The sequence below is a fragment of the Lissotriton vulgaris genome, chromosome 7, assembly GCF_964263255.1.
Source record: "Lissotriton vulgaris chromosome 7, aLisVul1.2, whole genome shotgun sequence".
Classification (NCBI taxonomy): Eukaryota; Metazoa; Chordata; class Amphibia; order Caudata; family Salamandridae; genus Lissotriton; species Lissotriton vulgaris.
In genome coordinates this window covers 1,681,839,489-1,681,854,107 of record NC_141695.1, presented here as the reverse complement: position 1 = coordinate 1,681,854,107, position 14,619 = coordinate 1,681,839,489, and the positions used below count along the sequence as shown (strand labels likewise).

The window sequence follows — 14,619 nt, the reverse complement described above, 5'->3', positions numbered from 1 at the left end:
CGAGTAAACCGTTGAACTTCAATGACACAAACGTTAAATAAAACAAACGAAAAATAAAAAAAGTTTACTTTGTCAGTTCCCAGCTAACTCTTATGTGCGCTTAAGCGAGTTGGCCAGGGAAGTCTACTGGCGCGCCAATGTCGAAACTCCATTTGCATACACATTCAAACATTCACACTTCCAATTCGCGCACATCAGCTAGTGTGACTTTTCCTTGGGGCAAGGGAAGGACTGCAAGCCGGGTGTTAGCTCGAGAACAACAACAGACATCCCCCCCCCCACCCCAAAATCCAGTAGAAACGTGAAGTTTTTTCGCTAAACTTAAACAATCCCACTGAACGTAAATACTAACATTAGAAACGTTATTTGCTTTAACAAAACTTATTTAGTTTACATAACCAGGCCTAGTATTTCACAATTTTGAGGTACAACGTAGTATGTACCATCGGCCTATTCTACTTCGACGCTTGTACAGACTACAGATTTTCAATGTTGCCTTCAGTGAAAAAATTATGATGTTGCCTTCTTTTGGATAACAACCAAATTTCTGATACACACACATTAAGGGACGCATCCGCAGCAGCCTCACTCTCACTGACCCTAAACCGCTTTTTTTTCTATTTAGTTAAGGGTAACATGCAGCCAACCTCTCTTGCTATTTTGTTAAGGGTCACTTGCAGCACACATTTCAAGACGAATTACAGTAAGGCAGAAAATGGCGTCTGGAAACGTTTTTTTTTTTACATCAAAACTCCTATACTTTAAATACAATCTACCACTGTATTTTAACATTTCATTACACCTACTCACCATCAACCTCTCTTTCTATTTTCTTAAGGGTAACTTGCAGCCAACCTCGATTCCTACTTTTTTGACTATGGCGCTTTTACAGACTAAATATTTTCTATGTTGCCTCACTCAAACATTCCCGATTTTGCCTTCTTTTGGATAATCACTACTGTATTTTAACGTTACCACACACACATTAATGTAGGCATGCTATAACAAAAAAAAACACAACTTCGATGGCAAATACATCAGCTCAAAACATTTCGCCACACCTGTCTCTACATTTATTTATTGCCATAAAAAATTATGTAACATCTTCTAAATCCCCCACTCTATTTTAACGTTCCCACACACACATCAACCACTCACCCTCAACCACTCACCCTCAACCACTCACCCTCAACCACTCACCCTCAACCACTCACCCTCAACCACTCACCCTCAACCACTCACCCTCAACGCCTCACCCTCAGCCACTCACCCTCAACGCCTCACCCTCAACCACTCACCCTCAACCACTCACCCTCAACCACTCACCCTCAACCACTCACCCTCAACCACTCACCCTCAACCACTCACCCTCAACCACTCACCCTCAACGCCTCACCCTCAACGCCTCACCCTCAACGCCTCACCCTCAGCCACTCACCCTCAACGCCTCACCCTCAACCACTCACCCTCAACCACTCACCCTCAACCACTCACCCTCAACCACTCACCCTCAACCACTCACCCTCAACCACTCACCCTCAACCACTCACCCTCAACCACTCACCCTCAACCACTCACCCTCAACCACTCACCCTCAACCACTCACCCTCAACAACTCACCCTCAACCACTCACCCTCAACCACTCACCCTCAACCACTCACCCTCAACCACTCACCCTCAACCACTCACCCTCAACCACTCACCCTCAACCACTCACCCTCAACCACTCACCCTCAACCACTCACCCTCAACCACTCACCCTCAACCACTCACCCTCAACCACTCACCCTCAACATCTCAGCCTCACTCACCCTCAACACCTCACCCTCAACCCCTCACCCCCAACCCTCACCCGCAACCCCTCACCTTCCACCCCTCACTCTCACTCACCCTCCATCACCCTCAACCACTCACCTACATCCTCAACACTTCACCCTAAACACCTCACTCACCCTAAACACCTCACTCACCCTCAACCCCTCCCACTCACCCTCACTCACCCTCACCTTCACTCACCCTCAACACCTCAACATCACTAACACTCAACTCCTCACCCTCACTAACTGTCAATTACTCAGTCACCCTTACCCTCACTCGCATTCAATATCTCACCCACACTAACACTGAACGCCTCACTCACCCTCACTTTTACCCTCACTCACACTCAACACTTCAACCTCACCCTCACTCACATTCACCCTGTCCCTCAACTCCTCATGCCATTTGTTAAGCGTAACTTGGATCAGACAGTTACAGTCATATTACAGTAAGGTTGAAATTGGCGTCTGTAAACTTTATGGTTTTTTATCAAAACTCCTCCACTCACCCTCAACCACTCACCCTCAACCACTCACCCTCAACCACTCACCCTCACCCACTCACCCTCACCCACTCACCCTCAACCACTCACCCTCAACCACTCACCCTCAACCACTCACCCTCAACCACTCACCCTCAACCACTCACCCTCAACCACTCACCCTCAACCACTCACCCTCAACAACTCACCCTCAACCACTCACCCTCAACCACTCACCCTCAACCACTCACCCTCAACCACTCACCCTCAACCACTCACCCTCAAACACTCACCCTCAACCACTCACCCTCAACCACTCACCCTCAACATCTCCCCCTCACTCACCCTCAATACCTTACCCTCAACCCCTCACCCCCAACCCTCACCCGCAACCCCTCACCTTCCACCCCTCACCCTCACTCACCCTCCATCACCCTCAACCCCTCACTTACATCCTCAACACTTCACCCTAAACACCTCACTCACCCTCAACCCCTCAACCACTCACCCTCAACCACTCACCCTCAACCACTCACCCTCAACCACTCACCCTCAACCACTCACCCTCAACCACTCATCATCAACATCTCAGCCTCACTCACCCTCAACACCTCACCCTCAACCCCTCACCCCCAACCCTCACCCGCAACCCTTCACCTTCTACCCCTCACTCTCACTCACCCTCCATCACCCTCAACCCCTCACCTACATCCTCAACACTTCACCCTAAACACCTCACTCACCCTCAACCCCTCCCACTCACCCTCACTCACCCTCACCTTCACTCACCCTCAACACCTCAACATCACTAACACTCAACTCCTCACCCTCACTAACTGTCAATTACTCAGTCACCCTTACCCTCACTCGCATTCAATATCTCACCCACACTAACACTGAACGCCTCACTCACCCTCACTTTTACCCTCACTCACACTCAACACTTCAACCTCACCCTCACTCACATTCACCCTCTCCCTCAACTCCTCATGCCATTTGTTAAGCGTAACTTGGATCAGACAGTTACAGTCATATTACAGTAAGGTTGAAATTGGCGTCTGTAAACTTTATGGTTTTTTATCAAAACTCCTCCACTCACCCTCAACCACTCACCCTCAACCACTCACCCTCAACCACTCACCCTCAACCACTTACCCTCACCCACTCACCCTCACCCACTCACCCTCAACCACTCACCCTCAACCACTCACCCTCAACCACTCACCCTCAACCACTCACCCTCAACCACTCACCCTCAACCACTCACCCTCAACCACTCACCCTCAACAACTCACCCAACACATCACTCACTCACCATCAACATCTCACCCTCAACACCTCACCCTCAACGACTCACCCTCAACGACTCACCCAACATCTCACCTTCACTCACCATCAACATCTCACCCTCACTCACCCTCAAAACATCAGCCTCAATTCCTCACCTCAACCCCTCACCCTCAACCATTCAACCTCACTCACCCTCCCTCACCCTCAACCCCTCACCCACACCCTCAACACTTCACCTTACACACCTCACCCTCAGTAACTCTCAATCCCTCAATCACCCTTCCCCTCACTCATCCTCAATACCTCACCCTCACTAACACTCAACCCCTCACTCACCCTCACTCTTACTTTCACTTACACTCAAGACCTCAGCCTCACCCTCACTCATCCTCACCCTCAACCCCTCATGCCATTTTTAAGTGTACCTTTGCGTAGACAGTTCAAGTCGATTTACATTAAAGGAGAAAATGGTGTCTGGAAACGTTAACAAAACTACTATAGTTTACATACCATGCCGTACACACACACCAACATAATTCCTAGCATTTAAAATTACCCACAGACACATTGAAGGGCCGCATCCTCAGCAATGCTCACTATTTTTATACTACAAATAACAACACAACTTTGATGGCAAATAAATCAGCTCAGAACATTTCGCCACACCTATCGCTACATTTATCTATTGGCAAACAAAATCATCGAACATCTTTCTCAGTCTCCCACTGTATTTCTATGGTGACACTCACACATTAATGGAGGCATCTGCAGCAATGTCCTGTTTTTTCATACTAAACATAAACGCCACAACTTTGAGCCTGTATATTACAAGACTTACATTAAGGGACGCACCCGCAGCGAAATTCAGTATTTACAACACGTACACACACCGCCAAAATTAGCCTAGCACTTAAAAATACCCACAGACACATTTAAGGGCCACTTACGCAGCAATGTTCACTATTTTCATAATAAAACGAAAAACACAACTTTAATGGCAAATATTGCATCCGGCCTCTGACCCGTTCAGCACCACACCTGTCTTTCCATTTCTTTTTTGCCAAACAAAATCATCGACCATCTTTCTCATTTACCCACTATTTTTTCACGTTGCCACACACACATTAATGGACGAATCCGCAGCAATTTTCAGTATTTTCATACTAAACCTAAACGGCACAACTTTGAGCCAGTATATTACAAGAGTAGTAGGTTTTAAAGTGAAACTTTGTATACTTTTGATGCTTTATATATGCCATTTTTACGTGTAACTTCGAGCAGACAGTTGAAGGCCCTTTGCTTTGTTAGTTCCGAGCAAAATCTTATATGGCCTTAAGGGAGTTGCCCAGTGAAGTCTACTGGCGCGCCTATGTCGAAACTCCATCTGCATACACATTCAAACATTCACACTTCCAAGTCGCGCACATCAGCTAGTGTGACTTTTCCTTGGGGCAAGGGAAGGACTAAAAGCTTTGATCCTTTCTTAAACACAAAAAAAAAAAAGATTCTTGCATCGTTACCCCCTATTTAAGCAGAGGGACGGGTCACTTTAAGTCATACTCTCTTTTTACCAGCGAGGACAGAAGTTCGACTTACGGAACGGCGCTGTACTTGCTGCTATCGACCAACAGCCACTGAAAAATTACGGCATTCAATCTTAGAACGTAAGTGCATGCAAGTGTTATTTTTATACATCTAAGGGACAGTATTGATATATTTACTTGCGTTTATTAGAACTGTTACTATATCAACATTGCACCTGTGTTAAATTATTCTGCCACATGTGTGTTTGCTAATCTACATTTTCTATGGTAATACTTAGCAAAGGACTACGTAATTTCTTAAACAGGTCATACCTTGGTTTAAACCAACAGATACATATTGCTTTTTTTATCGTTATCTCTTGTAGGTTATTGGTACGCTTTCAACATTTCCTTGATAGGGGGAAAGAAACTGCGCACCAACATATATCATGTAAGTACAGCCAACTGTTCACTCTTCTACACAATTTTTACTTTCGTTCCTAACACTCCGACGTGGGGGCAGGGTCAGTCGTTAAGGGTCGGGTCGACAGCAACAACATAAAACTGACCATGAGGTTATTCACAGTACCCTGCAGGCGAAGGCTTCGTGCACTTAGCCCTCCCGGCATACACATAATTTTGTCGCTCTCTTTCTCTCTTCGTCTCCCTCCCTCTCTATAGCACACTAATCACACACACCCTGTCACATTAGGCAAGACACTGCATCTTACACTAATCACACACAGCCTGTCACATTAGGCAAAACACTGACTGCCACCCTTATACAACACGTGCAACTCCTACGCAATTTAACATCATAGCACTTCGCCACTACAGCACCAAACTTTCAGTCAGAACTTCGAAATGCACATTAATTTGCACGTAAACAGGCAACACTTTACAACATTTATGCACAATGCATTCATTCGTTGCTTTACTTGCACAGTTAGTAATCCAAGTTACAAGCTGACACACAGAAACAGCCACTCGTACAACTACTAGTATTACATTTTCACAAGCACACATCCAATAACACATTAGCCAGGATTAGCTGCCTACCCCAAAAAAAAATGGACCTTACACTTACTACACTATTCACAGGCACATTGGAACATTAGGGGGAATAGTACAGTCATAATCCGTTCTCAACACTTCGCCACACCACAACAAACTTTTCATACACACAATCCACTATCAAGGGGACTTTCGCCCACACCCTCTATTACATGGCTACTCACAATCTTTCAAGCAGGTGAAAAATGTACAGTTTACTTTGTGTACAAGGACCGCATCGGTGGGGGCAATGTTAGTTGTTAAGGGTCGGGGCGACAGCAACAACATTAAACTGACCATGAGGTTAATCACAGGACCTTGCAGCCGAAGGCTTCGTGCACTGAGCCCTCCCGGCATACACATAATTTTCTCGCTCTCTTTCTCTTTCGCTCTCCCTACATCTCTATAGCTCTCTCTCCCTCTCTATAGCTCCCCCTCCCTCTCTCCTGTCTTCCTCTGTTTCACTCTAACTGTGTTCCTCCCTCTGTCTCACTCTCCCTCTTTTCTTCCTCCTCTCTCCCTCCCTCTCCGTCTCCCTCCCTATCACCCTTCATCTCACTCCCTTTCTCTTCCTCTCCCTCCACTTCCCTTCCTTTACCTAACTTTCCCTTCCTCTCTGTCTTTGTACATAACTCTCCATTTGTCTCCCATTTACTCCCTCTCTATCTTTCTACATTACTTGCACACTAACTGGGTACACCAACACTCCGCCACACCACAACAAAATTTTCAAACATACATTCCACGAACAAGGACACTTTCACACACACCTTCTATTACATGCCTACTCACAATCTTTCTCTCAGGGGCAAAATTTAATGTTTACTAAGTGTCCAAGGACCGCATCGGTGGGGGCAGGGTCAGTGGTTAAGGCTCGGGGCGTCAGCAACAACATAAAACTGACCATGAGGTTATTCACAGTACCCTGCAGCCGAAGGCTTCGTGCACTGAGCCCTCCCGGCATAGACATAATTTTCTCGCTCTCTTTCTCTCTTCGTCTCCCTCCCTCTCTATAGTACACTAATCACACACACCCTGTCACATTAGGCAAAACACTGAATCTTACACTAATCACACACAGCCTGTCACATTAGGCAAAACACTGACTGCCACCCTTATACAACACGTGCAACTCCTACGCAATGTAACATCATAGCACTTCGCCACTACAGCACCAAACTTTCAGTCAGAACTTCTAATTGCACATTAATTAGCACGTAAACAGGCAACAGTTTACAACATTTACGCACAATGCATTCATTCGTACATTTCCTTGCACAGTTAGTAATCCAAGTTACAAGCTGACACACAGAAACAGCCACTCGTACAACGACTAGTATTACATTTTCACAAGCACACATCCAATAACACATTATCCAGGATTAGCTGCCTACCCAAAAAATAATGGACCTTACACTTACTACACTAGTCACAGGCACATTGGAACATTAGGGGGAATAGTACAGTCATAATCCGTTCGCAACACTTCGCCACACCACAACAAATTTTTCATACACACAATCCACTATCAAAGGGACTTTCGCACACACCCTCTATTACATGGCTACTCACAATCTTTCAAGCAGGTGAAAAATGTACTGTTTACTTTGTGTCCAAGGACCGCATCGGTGGGGGCAGGGTTAGTTGTTAAGGGTCGGGGCGACAGCAACAACATTAAACTGACCATGAGGTTAATCACAGGACCCTGCAGCCGAAGGCTTCGTGCACTGAGCCCTCCCGGCATACACATAATTTTCTAGCTCTCTTTCTCTTTCGGTCTCCCTACATCTCTATAGCTCTCTCTCCCTCTCTATAGCTCCCCCTCCCTCTCTCCTGTGTTCCTCTGTTTCACTCTAACTGTGTTCCTCCCTCTGTCTCACTCCCCCTTTTTTCTTCCTCCTCTCTCCCTCCCTCTCCGTCTCCCTCCCTATCACCCTGCATCTCACTCCCTTTCTTTTCCTCTCCCTCCATTTCCCTTCCTTTCCCTAACTTTCCCTTCCTCTCTGTCTTTGTACATAACTCTCCATTTGTCTCCCATTTACTACCCTCTCTATCTTTCTACATTACTTGCACACTAACTGTATACACTTTCAATATTACACGCACACCGCATTCATTTTCATATTCAATGCAATATAGGAAGTAATCTAAGTTACACGATGACACACACACACATTTTTCGGTACGTCTCGCACTATTAACTCTTCACGCACACACTCACTCCCTCTCCATCCCCAACAACAATTCCAGCTTTTAAAACTAACAACAGACACATTCAAGTCCCACATCCTCAGCAATTCTAAACTATTTTCCGAATACAAATAACGACACTACTTTAAGGGTGTCTTTACTTTTTGAAGCCACACACACACACTCACCCTCACTTACCCGCAACGCCTCACCCTCTCCCTCACTCACACTCAACACCTCACCCTCACTTACCCTCAACGCATCACCCTCAGTCACCTTTAACAGCTCACCCTCACTCACCCTCAACGCCTCTCCCTTTCTCACCCTCACCCTCACTCACCCTCAACGCCTCACCCTCACCCGCACTCACCCTCATTCTCACTCACCTTCACTCACCCTTAATACCTCACCAACACTCAACATCAATGCCTCGCTCTACCTCACCCTCCCTCACCCTCAGCCTCACTCACTCTTACTCACCCTCATCCACCATCACGCTCATCCTCACTCACCCTCACTTACCTTCACTTACCTTCACTCACCCTCAGTCACCCTCAGTCACCCTCACTCAATCCCTCACCCTCACTCACACTCACTCAACCTCTCACTCAACACCTCACTCTCACTCACCCTCAACACCTCACTCACCCTCAATTTCACTCACCCTTAATTTCACTCACCCTCACTCATCCTCAACACTTCACCCACCCTCACTAGCCCTCAACACCTCACACACACACCCTCAACACTTCTCCTTCAACTCCTCACTCACCCTCACTCTCACTCTCACTCAACACTTCAACACCTCAGCCTCACTCACCCTCAACACCTCACTCACCCTCAACACCTCACTCACCCACAACACCTCATTCCCACTCACCCACACTCACCCTCATCCTTACTCACCCTCAGGTTCTCACCATCACTCACCCTCAATCTCTAAGCCTAACCTACCTTCACTCACCCTCAACCCCTCACCCTCACTCACACTCACTCACACCATCCTCACTCACCCTCATGCTCACTCACCCTCATGCTCACTCACCCTCATGCTCACTCACCCTCATGCTCACTCACCCTCAACATGTCATCCTCACTCACCCTCACCATTACTCACCATCAAACAGTCACCCTCACTCTCACCCTCACTCATCCTCAATACCACTCACCCTCACTCACCCTCATCCCCTCCCCCTCACTCACCCTCACCCTCACCACCTCACCTCAACAACACTCAACACCTCACCCTCACACTCACACCCTCAACATTTCATCCTCATTCACCCTCAACCCCTCATCCACACTCACCCTCTCTCTCCTTTTCTAGCTCCCCCTCCCTCTCTCTTGCCTTCCTCTTTCTCACTCTAACTTTCTTAATCCCTCTGTCTCCCTCTCCCTCTCTCTCCCTCCCTCCATCCCCGTCTCCCTTCCTATCACTCTCCCTCTCACTCCCTTTCCTTTCCTCACACCTCATCCATTCTCTGATTCAATGCAACACATAACACACACACACATTTTTTAACGTCTCTCAGTATTAACTTTTCACGCACTCACTCACTCTCTCTCTGTCCCCCTTTTCCTCCCACTCCCTCTCTCTCCCTCTATCATCTCATCCCTGCCTGTGTGCCAGCCGTGGCACATACACTCACAGCAGCACTAGAGCTCTTAACAGGTCTTTAAAAGACTAATTACCTGCTAATGTGGCCTTTATGGCAAAAATTCGAAAAAATGTATTCTAAACAAAATTTTTCTTTTCTCCTTTCAGATTATTAAAACAACAACAAAAGAAACAGAAGTTAAGGTAAATACTACTTTGCCACTTAGTTTAAAATTTGTTAAAAGTTCATACCTTACAGTCCCCTAAAAAATTTGTTAGTTCACAAACCTTCTTAATTTACATTTGTTGATAACAACATTTCAGTATAACTTATAAGATGCAGAAATGCTTGAAAGCAAGTTACCATCAAGGGAATAGCAAATTTAATAGCAAATCACAAGGTAAGCAATGCTTACCAAATAGTGCTTTTGCTGTCTTGCACAATTTATGCAAGCCAGTAACTACTTGGAACTCTAATGATCTGCATTATATAATGGACCGTGGGGACGCTTTATATCTCCAAATGCATTCTATTAACAAAGAAACACTTATGCATCCAGATGACCTGCCAAGGTATATAGACCACAATCAAGAGATATATTCACTTTTGCTACAGAATGCTTACTACGGTGATGTCCTTAAACGTTTTGATAAAGCCTACCCAGATATTAGCACAGCATTAAATGTTACTATTAATAAGCACTGTGGTGTTCTACTTTGTATGAATGTTTATGTAATAGCTATTTTCAAACATATGCAATCATACTTTGTATTTGATTCACATAGTAGGGACCATGAAGGCATGCCTCATTCAAACGGAACATGTGTTACAATTGCATTTAATTCGTTTGAAGGGCTAATTCAATATGTTATGAAACTAGCATATAACTTTACACATCAGGCTGAGCAATGTGTCCAATTTGAATTAACACCAATAGATATAAAAGTCATTCAAAGGAAATCCTTTACAAAAGCACTTACTGTGCACAAAAAAAATAGTCACCTGCCGCAAGAAAGAAAAATTTGGGTACATACTACTGAATGTACTCCTAATCAGACGATAACATCAACATCAAGGTCTTCTGATCATTTACAGAATACAAGTAAGGGAGGGAATAGCAATAGCAATCATTTAGCACAATTACCAGGTAATAGTAAAGCTATCCAGGGAACAAATAAACAGTCTCGGAAAAGAAAAAGGGATTCAAGTACATGTCCAACTACAGTTGTACAAAGTAAAAAAGTTAATACAGCTGAAGAAGATATTACCAACAGTCAACTAAGTGCTACTGATAATAACATACCCATCTTCACGCAGGCCCAAAGACAGAAACGAGGTAAACAAATCCATACAATCATTCGCAAATTCCACCGGGAAATATTGCATGGGCCAGAGTACATTTGTACTCTTTGCAATCAACTGTGGCATAAACAAACGTTGCAAAATATACGCAGTGTTAGCCAATCCGAAATTTTCAACAAGTGTAACATTAGTAACAAGAAAACAAATTTTATTTGTAAGACTTGCTATTATTACATTAGAAAAAACAAAATACCACCATGTTCAATTGTAAATGGCATGGGCTTCCCAAATGTACCAGTTGAATTAGAATTATATGATTTAGAAGAAAGATTAGTTTCACCTAGGATACCATTCTTACAAATTCGGAGTCTGCCACGCGGTTTTCAAAAATCATTATCAGGTGCAGTAGTTAATGTACCTGCAGATGTTATGACAACTGTTACCATTTTACCAAGGCAAATTAATGACGCCATGACAATCCCAGTGAAATTAAAAAGGAAATTAATCTATAAATCATATACACATTATGAGAATATTAGACCAAATACTGTAAAAAAGGCAGCTACATGGCTAGCTAAAAATAGTACAATGTTTAATGAATATGGTGTTACCATTAACCCTGACTGGGAGTATATACCTCCAGAAATAGAATCTCACAATGAGACTTCTGAGACAAACAATTCATCTGATAGTTCTGACAACATAGAAGCTGGGAATTTGGATACTATGTTAACAAATGAAACTATTACTAGTAATTCGCTGAATGTGTTAAGTTTCGCTCCAGCTGAACATAACACGCCAAGAGGTTTATATGAGGATAAAGATTCAGAGTTTTTGGCTTTCCCTACTATTTTTTGTGGTGAACGAAGGCCTAACAATAAGGAAAGACAAATACCGGTACATTATAGTACTATTTGCCAAGCAGAGTTAAGGAGTTATGATAGAAGAGTCGCTAAATCTATTACTAATGTCTTTTTTAAACTGAAGAAATTACATATTAAGCAGATCCATGGTAAAATCAACATTTCCGTCAGAAAACATTTTACAGATGGCAATAAAATAACTGCTAAAGACATTAAATGTAATATTGCCAATGTTTTACAGTTTAATGAGGGGTACAAAATATTAAAAACTATACGCAGTTCACCTCCATATTGGGAAGGTTGCAAAAAAGATATTTTTGCTATGATAAGGCAACTTGGCATTCCCACTTTCTTTTTGACATTATCTGCTGCAGAAACAAAATGGCACCATTTAATAAATATACTATTGAGAGTTAGAAACTTAAAGGAATGTACAGAGGAAGAATTCTTAAACATGTCTTGGGAAACTAAAAGTAAATTAATACAAGAAGATCCAATAACATGTGCAAGACAGTTTGACTATCAAGTTAGGAAATTCTTTAATTGTGTTTTGCTGAATGGCACTAATCCAATTGGGGAAATAGTAGACTACTTTTACAGAGTCGAATTCCAACAAAGAGGTTCTCCACATATACATGCATTACTCTGGGTAAACAAAGCACCATTATATGGTGTTTCACCAGTGGAAGAAGTCAATAGCTTTATTGACAAATATATCACTTGTCAGAAGTCTGAGAACCCTGTTTTACAACCGTTAATAAATCTACAAAGGCATGGTCACACCAAAAATTGCAGACGTAAACAGCAACGGACATGCAAATATCAATATCCCAAATATCCAATGTCAAGAACGCTCATATTAGAGCCATTAACACTGGAGGAGACAAATAACCAATGGCAAGATAATATGAAAATAATACATGAAGCTATGAATAATACTACTTTTAATACACTTTCTTTTGAGGAATTTTTGGACTTCATTAAAATGGATGATAAAGAATATATTACTTCTATACAAACTAGCTTACAAAAAACAACTATTTTTTTAAAAAGAACACCAGCCGAATGCTTCATCAATAACTACAATAGTACTCTTTTAGAAGCTTGGCGAGCAAACATAGACTTGCAGTTTATACTAGACCCTTATGCTTGTGCAGTCTATATTATCTCATATATCAGTAAATCGCAAAGAGGAATTAGCAAACTTCTAGCGCAAGCTGCTAAAGAGGTAACAAGCAATAGTAATATCAAAGATCAACTTAAACACATAGGGAACAAATTCCTCAACTGCACAGAAATTAGTGCTCAAGAAGCAGCATATCTAATTCTTCAAATACCATTACGGAAAAGCTCACGATCATTTGTATTTATTAATACTAGCCGTCCAGAGAAAAGAACTTATTTAATGCGTGATATCGAAACTATTAATAACTTGCCCGAAAATTCAACTGACATTCGATGTGAAAATATTATTATTAAGTACTGCAAAAGGCCACAATCATTAGAGATGTGCACTTTAGCAGACTATGCGGCTAATTTCAACTATGTGAAGAAAAAAACACATGGGAAAGAAATAAATGATTGCGAAGATTTACTAGCAGAACAAAACTTTTACAGCTCAGATGAGGAAGAATTAGAAATAGAATGTAGTGACGGAAATAAACAACAACAGAAACATAATTATGATTATGCTTTAAATAAGCGCAGACAAGGGAAAATAATACGCTTTTGCAGATTTAGCAAAAATAATGAACCAGAAGAGTATTATAGAGAAATCTTAATGTTGCACTATCCATGGAGGGAAGAAGAAAAAATACTAATCAACAAGGAAACTTACTATGATAGGTATCTGGAAGTTAAAACATTTGTTGACACACAACTAAAAATCTATAACAAACAGCATGGCGAACTTACAAACATTATTCATGAACAGTCTCATGAAAATGTAATTTCACCTCCTCTATCACCAACTGTGAATATACAGACAGAAGACAAAAATCCAGAACATAATAATAGATATGATTTGGCTCTAGATTTAGGAATTAGAACTACAACTGAAGAACAAAGCTCAACTAACGTTATTTTGCCCAATGAAAAATACCAACAACTTATGCAAAACTTAACGGAAGAACAACTTAAATTTGTTTACCATCACTTGCATTGGTTTAAAACTACTAGCACTCCATGCTATACTTTTTGCACTGGAGGGGCTGGTGTTGGGAAAAGTTTTGTAATATCTGCACTATATCAAACTTTACTACGCTACTATAACACTAAGGCCGGTGAAAATCCTGATAATGTTTATATCTTACTTACTGCTCCAACAGGAAAGGCTGCCCATAATATTAATGGCAAAACACTGCATAGCACTTTCAAAATACCTGTGTCGCAAAGTTTGACTTATAAACAACTGAGTCATGAACATAGAACTGCTCTACAAATGGAAATGATGCATGTTAGAGTTGTTATTATTGATGAAATTTCAATGGTAGGACACAAT

The 14,619-nt window shown here is 42.8% G+C and overlaps 1 protein-coding gene across 1 annotated transcript in view; it reads left to right on the top strand.

Moving 5' to 3' along the window:
* LOC147706311 (uncharacterized) overlaps positions 1-14,619 on the top strand; it is a 93,823-nt gene that overhangs the window by 71,819 nt on the left and 7,385 nt on the right. Inside the window, exons 2-3 of the mRNA XM_086929603.1 lie at positions 5,500-5,564; positions 10,122-10,157. Coding sequence (XP_086785729.1) covers positions 5,500-5,564; positions 10,122-10,157 — 101 coding nt within the window. The remainder of the gene's footprint in view (positions 1-5,499; positions 5,565-10,121; positions 10,158-14,619) is intronic.